This window comes from Lissotriton helveticus, chromosome 8 (assembly GCF_964261635.1).
Source record: "Lissotriton helveticus chromosome 8, aLisHel1.1, whole genome shotgun sequence".
In the NCBI taxonomy this organism is placed as follows: Eukaryota; Metazoa; Chordata; class Amphibia; order Caudata; family Salamandridae; genus Lissotriton; species Lissotriton helveticus.
The window spans coordinates 312,895,380-312,912,766 of NC_136069.1; the positions used below are offsets into that span (position 1 = coordinate 312,895,380).

Here is a 17,387-nt window from a genome sequence, read left to right on the forward strand (position 1 = left end):
AATTTCAACTGTTGCAAAATGAAGTCTTGTATTTAAGATATTTTCAGAGTTCCAACAACCGGATCAAGAATTGTAATGACTCCCTCACACCCATCAAATCCAACAAGCATAGTAGAACAAGCAGGCCAGCTAGTATACAGAAGACTCAGACACCAAACAACAATGTAAATAAGTAGAAAGGAAATGGACAGCCACAATACCATCGACAGGACTACCTAGAAGTCTGCACTCAGATGTTATAACCAGCAAATAAGAGACACCAAGAAAAAAGCACTAGTGGATCGCATCAAAGGAAGCTCAAACATCTGTGACAAGATCTTACTGATTGTCAAGGATTTCACTATGTCCTCAGCCACTGTTAACATCGCTGCCTCTCAACAAATCTACAACAACCTAACTTCTTCCCCAGCAAAATTGCAAACATCTACATCATGGGTACTCACAAATGTTCTCTCGGAGGCCAAATTTACAGTGTAGTTTGTGGCCGAGGGCCACACCTGTGGGGGCGGGGTCAGTGTGGGGCGGTTCTAGAAAATAAACCTGAGCCATGGGGAAGAAACACAGGCCCCTGCAGCTGACACATTAGTCCACTGAGCCACCAGACCGTGTGTGTGTGTGTGTCTGTGTGAGTGTGTGTGTCTGTGTGAGTGTGTGTGTCTGTGTGAGTGTGTGTGTCTGTGTGAGTGTGTGTGTCTGTGTGAGTGTGTGTCTGTCTGTGTGAGTGAGTGTCTGTGTGAGTGAGTGTCTGTGTGAGTGAGTGTCTGTGTGAGTGAGTGTCTGTGTGAGTGAGTGTCTGTGTGTCTGTCTGTTTACTGCTCACTGGCAATGTAAAAACGGCATGGCAAGATCCGGGGGCCGCCAATGAAGGCCTGCCGGGCAGCTGGCAGCCCGCGGGCCGTACTAGGAGTACCACGGATCTACAGTAACTTCGCACATCGACCCAACCCCAGAGAACTCATCGCTAACCTACCCACCACCAACCAAAATGGCCAACCCTCACCAGAAATGAGACAGCAGCAATCATATAGACCATCCACTCAGGGGCCCCAAAGGACCCATGTCCCCACTACATCTACAATCTGTGAACATCACCAATCAGCACCACATCATCAACACCTCCATCACGCCAGCAACTTTCCCAGATGAATGGAAAGGTGCAGAAATAAAAGCCCTCCACAGCAGACCCGATTCAAATGAGCAACATCCGACCCATCTTCCTGTTCCCTTATCCACCCAAAGTGATTGAGACGGCCATCAACAACCAACTCACAACCCACCTCAAACCTCATAATCTTTTAGACAACACTCAATCAGGATTCTGAAAGAACCACCGCACGAAAACAGCACTCAGTGCAGCCACCAATGACATTTGAATCATCCTGGAATGAGGATAAACAGCTGCCCTCATCCTGCTCGACTTCTCCTGAGTCTCCGACACTGTCTCCCACAACACCCTCATCAGAAGGCTCCATGAGATTGGCAGACCGGGATACACACTCATATGGATCTGTTCCTTCCTCACGGAAAGAACCCAAAGAGTTAGGCTGCTACCCTTCACATCAGAGATCAAGAAATTGATATGCGGAGTCCCACAGGGATTGCCCTTCGGCCCCATCCATTTCAAGATATACAGGACACCGCTCCGCAACATCATCCGATCACAAGAAATCACTTTCATGTCCTACCCCTATGATACCCAACTCGTCATCTCCCTAACAGACCAGACAACCACCACCAGAACCAACTTCACCAACTTCACCAACTGCATGACCATGGTAGCTGACTAGATGCAAATCAACTCACACAAGATGGAAATATTGGTCTTTGGCAACAAGACCCCACCCTGGAACTCCACCTGGAGGATGTCAGAGCTAGGACCAACACCCATAATCACAGACCATGCAAAAAATCTAGGGATCATCTTGGACAACAAACTCAACAGGACAGCTCAAGTCAACACAGTGTGCACCTCTTGCTTCCACATCCTATGTATGCTACGAAAGAATTGCAATTGTTTTCCTCAGAACACCAGATGTACCGTTGTCACCCAAGCACTCATCACCAGTTGGCTGGACTATAGCAACACTATCTACACTGGAATCACCAAACCACTCCTAAACAGGGTCCCGACCACCACTGCAATACTCATACTCAGCCTCTCATATTGCACCCACATAACCACACTACACTACACGAATATTCACTGGCTCTCCATTCATAAACTAGGCCAATACGCAACGTGTGACCAGAATACCTGAACATCTGCACACACTTTCACCAACGCACCAGACACTCACACACTTCCTGCATCCGCAAAAGCAAAACCAGAGGTCGCTCATTCTCCTACATTGCACCCAAGACATGGTACAACCTCCCTCAACACATCAGAGCGTTTTCCTCACTTCTTGAGTATCGCAAGAAGCTGAAGGCAAGGCTCTTCTTATAAGCACCTTGGGGACCACACACCTACACACATGCCTAAGCACCTAGACACCCTCCTGGGTGATTAGTGTGCTATACAAATCAACATAAGTGCACCACCTGGTCAAACAGTGTAATGAGCATCCAAAGAGCTGCTACTGCCACAGGAAAGAAATGCTTGAAAAAAAGGCCTCTTTACACATATGAATACACAGACTGATGAAATGAGCTAAGCCTCTCCGGAAATACAAAGTAGTAAGCAATGAAATGCAAGGTAGCCAACACTGGAGTCTTAAATGATCGGATGCCCAGAAAAAAAAAAAAAAAACCAGAAAAGCGGTCTTTAAAAATGGGCCAGCAGCAAACAAAACATAACCCGGTCCTAAAAAGCGGTTAGGATTGCAGATACTTAGGTAAAGATTAAAATAGCCAGACAACCACAATGCAAATTAGAAAGTAACCAGATGTAGCAAACAGGGAACATTTGGAAGCGCTTGTCAACCAATGGCACAGGGGAAAAAATTGCACTCAACGTAAATAAAATGTTCTCACTTTTCGATATCCACATAAGTAAAAAAAAAACAACTAAAAAAAATGAAGACATTTTCTAGTCATCTGATAAACCATCTACTCTAAATAGTTGCGGAACTTTTTGGAGATTTAATTCACCGTTATCAATGCATGCAGCATCTAAATGTTTATATTTAAGTTAACTGACCTATCGTTGATCTGTTTTTTCCGACCAGCCAGCAGTGGTAGCTGAACAACGACAGTATACTAATGAAGAACATAGCAGCCACAAAGAAAAGGAAAAGAACGTGGAATTTTGCATGTGTGTCTTCCAGATCATTCTGACAAGAAAAAGAAATGACAGAAATGTTATAAAAAATGTACAAGTTCATACATAAGAGTCTGTAATTAAAACTAGAAAAATAAATAACTGATAAGCAATCAATTTTCACAATACAGTTTTTCAGTTATATTTTAGGTGTGCAGGGATTCCCGAAGGGCAACGGGACAGATTAATTATGAAGGCTACTAGAAGCCGTTAAGCGTGGTAGAAAATATTTTATTTTATTTCCAATGTGCATGGCGTCCTATTAGAGGACTAGCAAGCACCGAAACAAAACTCAGAGGGCGTCACATTTGAGAAACTGTTTACTACTCAAGTGATAAAGATGCCTCCTGCTACTTATAGCCACATTTCGGCTTTCAATGTGCTATAATTTAAGGTCTGTGGCTTCTGTACATTGCATAACATTATATTTCAGCTTAAAACCTATTTTTAGGAAAGACCTAAAAACTTTTACCCTTTTGTTACACATGCAACTGATGGCTGCCGTGCTCTTCAGTGTTTCCTTAAAATCGGGCACGTAGGAGCAATGAAATGTGTTCTTGGTTTTCTCAAGAGAACTCTGTACATGTCTCTAAGTGACCTCCATTTTACAGCTCACTTAAAAGTATGTGGGAGAAAAGGTAAGGGGTTAAACATTTGAACGGTTTGTTACCTTCGGGCAATTCTCAGCAGATTTCCTTCGGCAAAGCTTTTCACAAACAAAGACAATAGTTAGACACATTGTACCTTAAGAAAACAATTATGGATGCATGGATGGATGGAATGAGGAGCTGGTACGGGCACGTGCAGGCTTGATGTAGAAAAAGTATGTTCAGTAAAGCATGTGCAGACATTTTCCCCCGCAGGAGATTGACCATTATTCTTGTTACAGGCTGATGGGATTTTTAGGTAAATAACCTTGCGGGTTTTCAATAACATCTCATCATAAATAAATGTGCACTTCCAACATTTTCATAAGATTATGAAGTTAACATAGAAAACGTGAGAACAAAGACTTTTGAGCATTCCCACCCAGCACACGATTTGGGTTAATATATACTTTAACACGTCACAATTTTGGCAGTATAATTTCAGTTTGTCTCAGGTGAGTATGCAGTCCTTACCAGAGTCTGGACATGTTGTGACTATTTATAAAAGACGGTTCATGATGAAATCAAATCAAACCAAGGAAGCTCTTAGCTCTTTTTTAAAGAAAAATACAGAAAATGTCAATTTATTGATTTTAAGGAAAAATGAGCCCAGTCTTAACTCTTTTTTTCTTTTATAATCAACTTTATTTCGTTTATAAATACAGCGAGCATCATCCATATATCACAGGTATTATTAAGGAGAAAAAGAGAAGATGTGACTGTTCAGATCCACAGTAACATTGCCAGCGGCCCATGCAAGGGCCAACCCACTTACAAAGATAGGCCATGGTAAGCCCACCATTTCCCCACACTTTCTCATGCTTTTGAGGACATCCACATGCCTCATATATGAGTTTTTCTTGCTGTGCACACCAGTCGACTCCAGTGCACCAGGTTGATAAGGAGTGAGGAGCACGTGCTTCCACAGATGTGCTATGTCTCGCTTGGCCACGCCTGTGAAGAGTCGCTCAGTGCAGGGGTCTCCCAGCATCTCTACCAGTCCCAGCAATGCCATCTTGGGGATTAACTCGATCAGGTACCCCATGACCTCCACAATCTCCTGTTCCACCCCGTCCGAGAAGGGTCTTAACCCATAGCAGTCCCATGATATATAGAAGAGATATGCAGCTAGTAGTCTACAGCTCGTACATAGAGGATAGACGACAGGCAACATCTGCTGTATCATACGTGGATATTGCCAGTTCCCTAGGAACCATGCATGCCACCCTCCAGTCATAATTTGTCTAGGTCTCCTACCCATCCAACCCACTTCTGTCGAAGGGAGTCAAACCCATCTGGAGCATAAATAATAAAGGAGCGATAGATCTGGCTTATCGCTCCTTTCCCCTATCACCCCCAGTCTTACCACTTTTACAGATTCTGTTAGACACCTGTATGAACTGGCAATTCTCTTGCCCTTGGAAGACAATAATAATCTAACATGATAGCAAAGAATTTTTTTTAACTCCCCCTGCCGGATTTAATCTCTGTTTTTATGCGTCAGAAGTTCTGCACTGTGAAAGACTGTGTGAAAACAATAGAAGTGTATCTGTTTCGTAATTTTTACGCCAGTGCACGATCTTGACATATGCACAAATTTCTTTACCCATGTCGTCTGGGTAACTTCTTAACCAAGGCATTTTAAAATACATTTTTGCACCTTAGAACAGAGAATCTATTAAGTATATCGGCCGCAGGGGAGCTACAGGGAGCATACCATATTTACGTTATACAGTGCTGTGCATTAATACTGAAGTGGCGGTGGGTGTAAGTCTGGTGAAGTTATTCGCTTTCTTTCAAATCAATAAGTCAACATTGGGAACTGAAGCCACGTGTTCACGGTCACCTGAAGCAAAGCTCCTGCTTCATTAACAACTTTTTTTGTCTCAAGAACCCCAGATGGTGCAGGTGGAATGATGCTCCTTAGCAAAAGCAAAGGGCAGCCATTCTGCCAGCTCATATTTTTATTGGTAAAAGCACAGGGAGCTCAGGAAGTTAATTATAAATAATGAAGGGTAGCTATCTGTAGCAAAGTTGCAAATAAATTGACTCTGTACCACTAGTTTTAAATGGTCGACTTTAGTCTCCTGTATAACACAATTCTCACATTGATCAACATTTATGCTCATACAAGGATTAGGTTAGGCTTTCTGCATATGAACAGCATCCATTGCGATGAGTCCAGTGTTGGAGGGCATCTGTGACAACATTAGGGTTCCTGTCACGCGGACTATGTTGGTGTTCAGCTGTCCGTTGCTTTTGTAGTATAGATCCACTCATTCTTTGGTTTCCCTGGCAAGAGTGGCTAGTCATAGTCTAGTAAAAAAAACTACCCGAGGCATCTCTAACATCACAGGTGCGTAGAATATTATTTTTTAGTACATTCATTTTCTTTGTATGACATTATAGTTTGAAGTCAATTCAAGGTTTTCCTTTTTGGGATAGTTTCCAATCACTTTAGAATTAATAGAAGTCCTTCCCAAGCCATCACAGAGGCAAATTATGTTCTTTTACTTTCTTAGAAGGGCTTCCTGAAGAATTAGTATATAAAGGAGACTAAACTGGGTTCAGAGTGGGTCACAATTGTGCTTGTTGCTCACTCACTCTACCCGTGAGGAATTTCTGGATTTCTACATGTTCTGCTTATTTTCTCCTGCTATTTGTCTTTTTGATTGGCCTGAAGTAGTGAAAAGATTTTTTCCCCTCTGGTCTCCAGGTTTTTTGCCCTGCTGCTAAAATTATTTTTAAGAGTAATTTTATATCCTGACTTTTTAAAACTGGTGCCGAGAATTGCTCCAGGAAGTAGAAGGCCTTTTCTTCTAACTATATAATGTGCCACCCAGTAGATCAGCTCTTGACACATTATGAAGGATTTCAAGGCTCTTCTAGAAATGTAACGTTGAGGGGTTTCACGGAGATTCACAAGGACCACGAATCCTAGTAATATGTGGTGATGTTAACAAAAAGCTGGGAACCAGATTCAGATCTATAGGGGAACTAAAAGTGGATCTGGGGATTCCATTCATAAGCCATACATTTCTTAGATCATCGAGATGAAAGTCTGAATAACGGGTATAACAGGGAATCTCTAATATTGGCCTCAAACATACATGACACAGTACCGTGTGCTAGCTATTGGTACGAGCATAAGATTCTGTCCACTTCATAAACAGCACTGTAGTATGAAAAATTAAAAGTGAACATAATCTTCACTGTATTTTTTTTTAAAAGGGAGAGTGGAAGACTAGGCATGTGAGTTGTGTGCCTTGACCCTGACGTGGGCACCAGTACTGCAGCTTTATATCAAAAGCTTCTCAAATCAGCTGTTGCCTCGCTCTGCAGGGCCTGTAGTGATTGATGCCGAATTATAATAGAGGACCTAAAAAATCCAGTAAGGTAGATAGAATATGTCCTCATGAGATGGGCTGGAACATAACTGCACAATGACAGTGACCGCTATTGAAGACTATGTTGAAGATGAGATCTTGAGCCTGACAAGGTAGATTCTGATCTGGACTTTCACAATCAGGTATTTGTTGTCAGACATTCTGTATAGAAATATAGTCAACAGAACAATATGCTTGTTTTTGTAAATTTGACACCAACTACCCTTAATAAAAACAAACATCGCATACATTCAGAAAATCCGAATAAAGGTAGTCACAAAAAGTCAAGCTGATGAAGCCATTACAAATCACAAGCAGAGTCATGCAAATGTGCCTGTTAGCTCTCATCATTCTTTGTTTCTAGAGTAACAATATGTATGAAGCCAATCAAAAAGTGACTCTCTACATGCCTGTAAAAGGAGACTTTGCTAAAACTCTGAAAACCATAGTGGAAAACGCCCATTCCATGGGTGTAATCACAGAAAAGGCCAAGACATTTTGAATCCAGGAATTTCCCAGGTGTTCCAGTTTACACATGCCGCCAAAGATCCATAAGGATCCGAAAAAAACACCTTTTCACCCGAATGTGTCCACAAGGGGATCTATCCATGAACCCACAGGAAGATACTTGGACAAGCATTTGCAACCATTAGGGAAACAAATGTCCACTTACCTACGTGACACAACAGACTTTTTAACCAAATTAAACGACATCACCTTGAATCCAACCATGACTATCACCCTATGTACAATCGATGTATGTGCGCTTTATACATCCATCCAGCACAACAGAGGCACTGAAGCTATTGAATCATTCTTAATCAAACATGACATCAAACAAGAATTGAAGATCTTTCTTTTAGAACTGCTTCAATACACCCTATATCATAGTTATTTTACCTGGAACAATGATTTTTTCTTACAGTTAGCCGGTACATCGATGGGAAATTGTGCGGCTCCCAGCTATGCCAACTTGTTTATGCACCGCCTGGAATTGGATAATATTCTATTCAATCTGAGATGGAATGACAAAATCCTAAGATTTTGGCGTTACATAGATGACATTTTTTTGGTGTGGAAAGGGCCTCCGGAGGAAATCAAGGAGTTCATCACGTTCATTAATAACATAGATGACCACATTCAATTCACACATACAGTCAGTACAGAAAGAATTGCATTTTTGGACGTTCTCGTAACATGCAAAAACAACAGGTTTGAGACAGACGTTTACACCAAGAGTACAGACCGAAACAATTCTCTACTCTTTGACAGTTGTCATCCAATGTCGCTGAAACGTCATTTGTTATACTCTCAACTCTTGAGTATCAAAAGGATCTCTTCCGAAACCAGCACATATATGAAGAACGAAACGGAAAATTCAGAAAGAGGAAGTACCCAGAAATGGTGTTGAGGAGAGCAAAAGAAAGAGTAAGAGCAACAAACAGATCTGAATTGCTATCAACTCAAATAAGGGAAACTACTACCAACAGGCCAGTGTTCGTATCTAAATTCTCCAGCAGGAGTTACCAAATTAAGAAAATCATATTAAAAAACTGGCATATGGTTGAAAATGAACCTGATTTCAACTGCATCTTTTCAAAATCATTATATGCTTATCAACGATCGAGGAACTTGAAAGATCTACGCCGGAAACAACGACATCACCTCATCGCAAGACCTCTGCAACTCCCTCGCCTCCTACTTCCACAACAAGATCGCTGACATACACAACAGCTTCAGCACACAACCAACGCTCCCCAGGCCCGCACCAACGCCCCCCACCACCACCCTCAGCACCTGGACCCCGATCAACACCGAAGACACCATCCGCACGATGAACTCCATCCACTCCGGATCTCCCACCGACCCATGCCCTCACCACGTCTTCAACAAGGCCGACGCGGTCATCGCACCCCACCTGCGGGACATCATCAACACCTCCTTCGACACCGCCACATTCCCGGAGAGCTGGAAGCACGCCGAACTCAGCGCTCTATTGAAGAAACCAACAGCGGACCCCACCGAACTCAAAAACTACCGCCCAATCTCGCTCCTCCCGTTTCCAGCCAAAGTCATCGAGAAGACCATCAACAAGCAACTGGCAGCCTTCCTCGAGACGAATGGATCCCTCGACCCCTCACAGTCGGGCTTCCGGGCCAACCACAGCACCGAGACCGCCCTCATCGCAGCCACCGACGACATCCGAGCCCTGCTTGACAACGGAGAAACAGCGGCCCTCATCCTCCTGGACCTCTCCGCGGCATTCGACACTGTCTGCCACCGCACCCTAGTGCAGCGCCTCTGCAACGTCGGGATCCAGGAGAAAGCTCTGGAGTGGATCAGCTCCTTCCTCGCTGGAAGGACACAGAGTCCGCCTTCCGCCGTTCAGATCAGAAGCCACCGAAGTCATCTGCGGCGTTCCTCAAGGCTCCTCGCTCAGCCCCACCCTCTTCAATGTCTACATGAGCCCTCTCGCAACCATCGCATGCCAACACAACCTCAACATCATCTCCTACGCCGACGACACCCAGCTGATCCTCTCCCTTACCAACGACCCCGCCACCGCCAGAACCAACCTACACGAAGGGATGAAAGACGTAGCCGAGTGGATGATGACCAGCCGCCTGAAACTGAACTCAGACAAGACGGAAGTCCTCATCCTGGGCTCCTCGCCCTCCGCCTGGGACGACTCCTGGTGGCCCCCCACCCTGGGCACCGCACACAAACCAACAGACCACACACGCAACCTGGGCTTCATCCTGGACTCCTCCCTCTCCATGACCAGACAAGTCAACGCCGTCTCCTCGTCTTGCTTCAACATCCTGCGCATGCTACGCAAGATTTTCCAGTGGATCCCCACCGAGAGCAGGAAGACGGTCACCCAGGCCCTCGTCACCAGCCATCTGGACTACGGCAACGCCCTCTATGCCGGAACAACCGCCAAGCTCCAGAAGGGACTCCAGCGAATCTAGAACGCCTCAGCGAGACTCATCCTCGACATCCCCCGACACAGCCTCATCTCCGGACACCTGAGAGACCTGCACTGGCTCCCGGTCAACAAGAGAATCACCTTCCGGCTCCTCACCCACGCACACAAAGCCCTACACAACCAAGGCCCGAGCAACCTCAACAGCCGCCTCAACTTCTACGCTCCCACACGCCAGCTCCGTTCGACCAGCCACGCCCTCGCCGCCGTCCCCCGCATCCGAAGAGCCACAACAGGAGGAAGATCCTTCTCCTACCTGGCCGCCAAGACCTGGAACTCCCTCCCGACCCACCTCCGCCTGACCCAGGACCACTTTGCCTTCAGGAAGCAGCTCAAGACCTGGCTGTTCGAGCAGTAGCGGACCCCCCCCTCCCAAAGCGCCTTGAGACCCTCCGGGTGAGTAGTGCGCTATATAAATGCGATGATTGATTGATTGATTGATCTACTTGAAACTAAACAGATTGTTAAGAGCATTAATTATACCGGTACCACTCCTTGTTTGAACTGTGGTCATTGCAACAACATAAAACGTGGAAATTCTTTTAACCATCCCACCACTGGTAAAATCATTAAATTTTTCACCAACGCCACGTGTGACACCAAAAACTTGATTTACCTTCTGAAATGCCCATGCGGGCTTCCATATGTTGGAAAGACGGAGAGAAAGATAAAGGTCCGCATGACTAAGCACAAGAGCACCATCAGGAATAAAGTTATGAAGGCACTGGTAGCCGCACATTTAACCTTGAACAACTACAACATAAGTCAATTAAGAGTTTTGATCTTGGAGGTTGTTCCTGTAAAGTCAGGTACTGACAACAGAGAGAGACTATTACAGCGAGAGATGTACTGGATCAAAAGACCGGACACTTGCAGTCCAAAGGGTTTAAATGAACGTTTGGAATATAGTTGTTTTCTGTAGCATGGTTACCATCCAGAGTTTACTTAGAATGCATTGAACCCAAAGTATGTACATGCTTTGAGTGTGTTCTACTGTTTTTATAATATCCTTTAATAATCATATTACTCCACAAAACACTCAGGTCACAATCCCAAACACATGCGTTTTTTCAGTTGAATTCGGTCTTTATCCATGTGTTTTCCTTTCTTGTTTATATTATTATTTACTGTATCGTATATAGTTCATGAACGTGTTGAATTGCTTTTACAACATTCCATGTACATCACATCACCGCGCAAAATACTCTGGTCACAATTTTATGCACCTGCGATTTTTGTAGTTAAATTTGGCCTGTATTCACAGGTTTTCATTTCCTCTTGGTCATATCATTTTCGTTAATTTATTTCACTTAATACACGTCCAAGATGGTCGCCACGGACATTTGTCCATCGTTTGTTTCCATTACCCATTGCTTTAACACGCATGCGTCGCATCTGCCGTTACTTCCGCGATTCCCAGGACACCAACAACGGTTCTTTCACCAGCCCGAACCCGCTCCATATCACGCGGTAGGACTTCGTTTGAGCACTGCTCGGTCGACGATTTAACTCTGTTCCATCACGGACAGACCACAGTCTATCCGATGGCCCATGCTTTTTCGTTTAAATTTTGCCTAATTCGAATACGATCACTGGGCTGACTAAGCATGAGGTTTCCATGTAACACGCACGCTTACATGTTCACGACACACCCAGCAGTTTAATCCCGATAACACTTTGTGCACGGCCCCATTAAGTGTGTTTGCTTTGACGGCCCTCTGACATATTTCACAACTATTTTTTCGGGAGCACGATCACATTTTGTTTTTTGACCAATTAATTCAACACAGCCACGCTGCTAATACACGGGTGATTTTGTAGAACACAAAAATGCATTTACCATATTGGAAGGGAATTTCTATCTCTTTACAGCATACCTACATTTGTTTTTGTTCTAGGTTGAATGCATTTCCCCTGATGAAGGGCAGTGGCCCAAAATGCATAGGGAGCGATTGAATATATCCATTTGGAAAACATTGAAATGTTCACCATAACAACATATGAATTGCACTTAATTGAATACGAATATTGTGACGTAACAATTAAGATGATTTGAGTTTTGGAGACTTAATACAAGAAATTTCAAGTCAGAATTGAACTCACTGTGATTATTCTACATATTTTCGCTAAACATTGGGAGAACGTACAGAAGAAAACAATCTCACAGAGGAGTGCTGTTTGGGCACACTGTCATTCAGGTGACAGTGCTTTCAATTTGCAGTTTGAATTTAACACCCCTAGGTCAGAGGGAGAAACCCAGCAGCACCCAAATGATTTACAAAGGATCTAACATCAATTGATACTACTAGTACCACATAGGAGAAAACACAGTGTGCCACACACCCAATAATCGTTGGTTTCCACATTCCCCTGTTGTCTGCTAACAAAACAATTATTAAAGCCAGAACACAAATTGCATTGCCCTCGATGTAAAAACACTCTAGATGAATGCATAACAATCCATTTGCAGAGCCTTTGATCAGACCCCCACAAAACACGCTTCTTTCTTATGTACCAAGGTGTGTGTACGTGATTATTTTTTGATCTTGGGACTTGTGTGGATATTATTACCAACCCTTTATCCGCAACGACATCTGAGTCTTTGATCTCCATTGTCCCTCTGTGGCCTTGCGCCCCCAACCCTTCTGTAGCCATGATATCCCTAACCTTCTGTGGTAAATGTTCAATCCCACTCTACCTTCTATTCAATTTTATTTCTTGCTTCTATGCAAGAATGTTAGGAAGGGTTTGAGTGGTCCTCCCACCTCCCCTAAAAGTGCTCAATATGAAGCCAGGGGATAGGATGTGATGGGGCTGGGAGAAGTCCCAGTCAAGGCACTTCATGGCTCCACCTTGTCGCTTGAATGGAGAGAGGGACTTAGCCACCTGTACCAAAACATTCCTTCCCTTATAGCCCCAATATTGAGCACTGGTGAGAGAGTATAGTCGTCAGAGAAGTTGAGGAGCAGTATATACTGCTCCCATCTTCTCCCCTCACAAACATACAACCAAATCTTCAATGGAGAACTTGAAAGGTGGGCAAAAAATGTCCATCCAATGCCTATCCATATGTAGTATTTGATCTCCTCCCACTCTAGCAGCCACCCATTATTTCGAGTTTTTCATTTGGACACACTGTCATTTTGCACATGTGGATGGAAGTGGCAGGGGGCCAAAATGGATATTCTGCCACTTCCAAAAGTAAAACAGATGAACTGAGCAAAATCCCAAACAATAATCAGGCCCTCGATTGAGGATAAAAGGGAGATTTAGTAGTTTGAGGCACTGTGAGTATTGATCAACTCTTAAATCTATTTTTGATGCTCTGCCTTTTTGCTCATTTAAGAGTGAAAGTTGGAGCCAGAGGGCAACTTCCAACCCTCATTTAGCAACATAGCAGCAAGAGATTTGAGAACTGCGAGATAGCCAGGCAACTGGAATGACAGATAGGTCCCAGTGATTTTACGTCTTGCTTCCTCATTTTGGCCTTCAGATTTGCAACTGAGATGGGAGAGGGTGAAGAGTTCGGATCACTATAAGTGGTGTGTGAGAGGTGCAAGAGGTGGATCAGAGTACGAGGGGCTCCCTGAAAATCACCCTTTATTCCACCCCCATGCTTACCACAGAATCAAATTTCCAGATCAGCAGGTGGGTACGGTCGGGGCAAAAAGGGGGGGCGGTGGAGCTGATAAGAGAAGTGTTCCAGCACCCCCTGATATTCAGCACTAGATTGCTCTCTCACCATCACACATTTCCAATTCCTAGTGTGTACACACCATTTGCTGTGCCTGGTCAGTACACATCATTGTTAATTCCCAGCCAAGCACACTGTTCCCAGTTAGAACAATGAATTACCAGGTTGCAGTAATGACACACTAAGGAGCTTCTAATATACAAATGCCATTTGCACACCTCAGTAGTCAACTATTATTGGAGGGTAGGACCAATGAAATAAATGTAGGTAAACAGCTATTTGAAACTACAGAAAGTGTACTTACAGAGTTATCTTTTTTTTATATCTATGGGAGGCCTCCGACTTATTATATGGTGAATCAGAGTCCATTTGGGGGTGAGGTATTAGATGTCTCAGTTCCCAGTAAGTTCCTACTAAGAACCTAATAACCAGATCCCAATTACCAGACAACCCCAAAGTTCCAAGTAAGTATGCTCATTCTCATCATCTCTTTTGCCTTCTTCGACGTATGGAGCGGATATGAATGATGGAGGCTGAAAACCCAGGAGGGGATTCCTAACCCCCCCACACCCCCACTGACCCTCCCCTCACCCCGAGGCTAGTGTTTGTCAAACAGATTGAGAGATTAAGACGAAAGAGGAGGCGCTGAGAACAGTGTTTGTTGCTTCCAGCTCTTTTTTCTTACCTTACAACTCTCAGATTTCATTCAGGAATGAGAGGGAAGGTGCCCTGGAGGGTGTAGTGGGTTAAGAGGGGCTGTGGGCCCAATCTACGTCAGCAAGAAATATGATGGCATGAAGGAAATACAGTGAAATGACTGGGAGCAGTACCAGTGATTTCACTCTCTGCTCCCAGCGCTTGGATTTGTGGGTGGGGTGACGGGATGGAAGTGGAAGGTGGGAGCACCTTCAACCTCTCCTCACACCACACACTACAAATCTTGGACTTAGCATGTGCATGTGGCCAAGGAGCAGCGTAGATCAATGATCAGTGCTTTCAGGTGCTGCACTCAAGTATCCTCCCTTTTTCAGGGGACGGGAGAGAAGGTCGGATGGATGGCTGAGGAAGGACGCACTATCCCACTCATCTCTTCAGCCTTTCTTCTGACCTCAAAACACACAAGATGATGGACGGAATGTTGCACAATGGCAAAACATTCACTCCCAGTCACAGATCTGGGTTTAATCCATCGTTGTTTTGCTCACCAAGCCACCCCAGTTCAGACATGGCCACATGCAAATCAGTCTTGACCCTGTGCCTTATGGGAACAGTCCAGACCGAAATGCCAAGCCATGTCTTCCCTGGACCGGAATCAAGCATCCTAGGACCGGGTTCTGGCTATCAGCCGTCTTCAGCCAGGCTAGCTTAACTCCAGTGGCGTAGTGAGCACGGGACCCACGTCTGGGCATACCCTTCCCACATAGGGTGTACAGCAAAACACACAAGATGATGGACAGAATGTTGCACAACGGCAAAACATTCACCCCCAGTAACAGATCTGTGTTTAATCCATCGTTATTTTGCTCACCAAGCCACCCCAGTTCAGACATGGCCATATGCAAATCAGTCTTGACCCTGTGCCTCATGGGAACAGTCCAGACCGAACTGCCAAGCCATGGCTGTAATGCCAGAAACCGGTCCTAGGAAGCTTGTTTCCGGTCCAGGGAAGGCATGGCTTGGCAGTTCGGGCTGGACTGTTCCCATGAGGCACAAGGCCAGACTGATTTGCATCTGTCCATGTCTGAACTGGGGTGGCAGAGTGGGCTAAAGAACGGTGATGGATTAAACCCAGATCTGTTGACTGGGTGTGAGTGTTTGATTGGTTCAGATGCTCCGTCCATCACCACCACTTTTGTACCGCTTTATTCGCCATAAGTTGGCAGGGTATGCTCAGACGTGAGTCCCTTGCTCACTTTGCCACTGGATTCAAGCAAGCCTGGCTGAAGACGGCTGTAATGCCAAAAACCAGTCCTAGGAAGCTTGTTCCCGGTCCAGGGAAGGCATGGCTTGGCAGTTCGGGCTGGACTGTTCCAATGAGGCACAGGGTCAGACTGATTTGCATATGGCCATGTCTGAACTGGGGTGGCAGAGTGGGCTAAAGAACAGTGATGGATTAAACACAGATCTGTTGACTGGGTGTGAGTGTTTGATTGGTTCAGATGCTCTGTCCATCACCACCCCTTTTGTACCGCTTTCTTCTGACCTCAGCACAGAATCTTAACACTCTGAAGCGAGAGACTAAACAGAAACTATCAGAACGTATTCTGACTTTCCCTCCCATTCACAAACCCAAGCATCAGACGTGGATCAGATCTGGGGGAGGGCAAGGAGTAGTGATCACTGCTCCCATTCATTCCCCCCCACCTAAACACTCTCACCCGGCAGCCATCATCTGAGGACATCGAAGGGTGGTGCAGAATTCCCCTGCTAGACAAAGCCAATTTGCACAATAATCTTATTGCCATGATTTGACTAACGATTTGATGACCGAAAACAGAGCACAAATCTATTCCTAGGTCATTTTCCGATACTAGGCTTGCATCTTCATCACAAACAAACGTTTATACAAGGATTGGAGGAGGAGAGGAACCTTTATCTTGAAAATTATCAAGTAAAAGGGTTTATCCCTAGACTAAGTTTTCTTTTTGTTTAATTTAGTTGAATGGACATGTGTAACAAGAGGTCAGGCAGTTCATAAATGCCTTACTAGGCAATACAGTGTTTGTACACATTCTCTAAGGGCATCCCAGATACAAAAATGCCCTCTATTGTGTGCCGAGGGTCTGTGTTGGATAAGCTAGCTTCATGTTTGTCCGAAAGAGTTTTGAGAATCTGCATATTTATCTTGTGCAGTCTAGAAATTATTGCCAATACTATTGTACAAGGCGTATAGGTAGGCATTTAAACTACTAATGATAGTTTTAGGTGACTTCCCACCTTCTTGAATGAATATTTCAACACACATGCCACCTGTCTTATTCAATTGATCTGGTGTGAAAGGCTGATAGTTTTTTGGGTTCTTTTCACCAACAGCAATTTCCAACAGTTAAATATCCAAAATTCAGTTAGTACAAGCAATTTCCATGACTCTTCCTCGTGTTTTGTTGGAACAGCTTGAAGCACTATATGCCATGCCAATTTTTTGAAGCATTTCTCACAATAGGGGAAACCATCCAGGACAGGATGGCTGATCTCTGCAAGAAAATGATTCTAGGGTGTTTTTGAAATTATAGAGTTGTGATATTAGGCTCTTTCACGTTTTGAAGCCCAGGTCTTCAAAGGCAGTACCTTTCAGAAAAAAAAGGTATAACCAATTGCTTGTTAATAGAAAAATCTAAATGCATATCTCCACTGACCTGCACCCTACTCAAAGAACTGGAAAAAGAAAGGCCTGGATGCACTATCAAAATAAGTA

At 44.4% G+C, this 17,387-nt stretch overlaps 1 protein-coding gene across 1 annotated transcript in view; it reads right to left on the bottom strand.

Moving 5' to 3' along the window:
- Nucleotides 1-17,387, bottom strand: part of ZDHHC20 (zDHHC palmitoyltransferase 20) — a 195,384-nt gene that overhangs the window by 35,130 nt on the left and 142,867 nt on the right. The window contains exon 8 of the mRNA XM_078657089.1: nt 3,140-3,272. Coding sequence (XP_078513215.1) covers nt 3,140-3,272 — 133 coding nt within the window. The remainder of the gene's footprint in view (nt 1-3,139; nt 3,273-17,387) is intronic.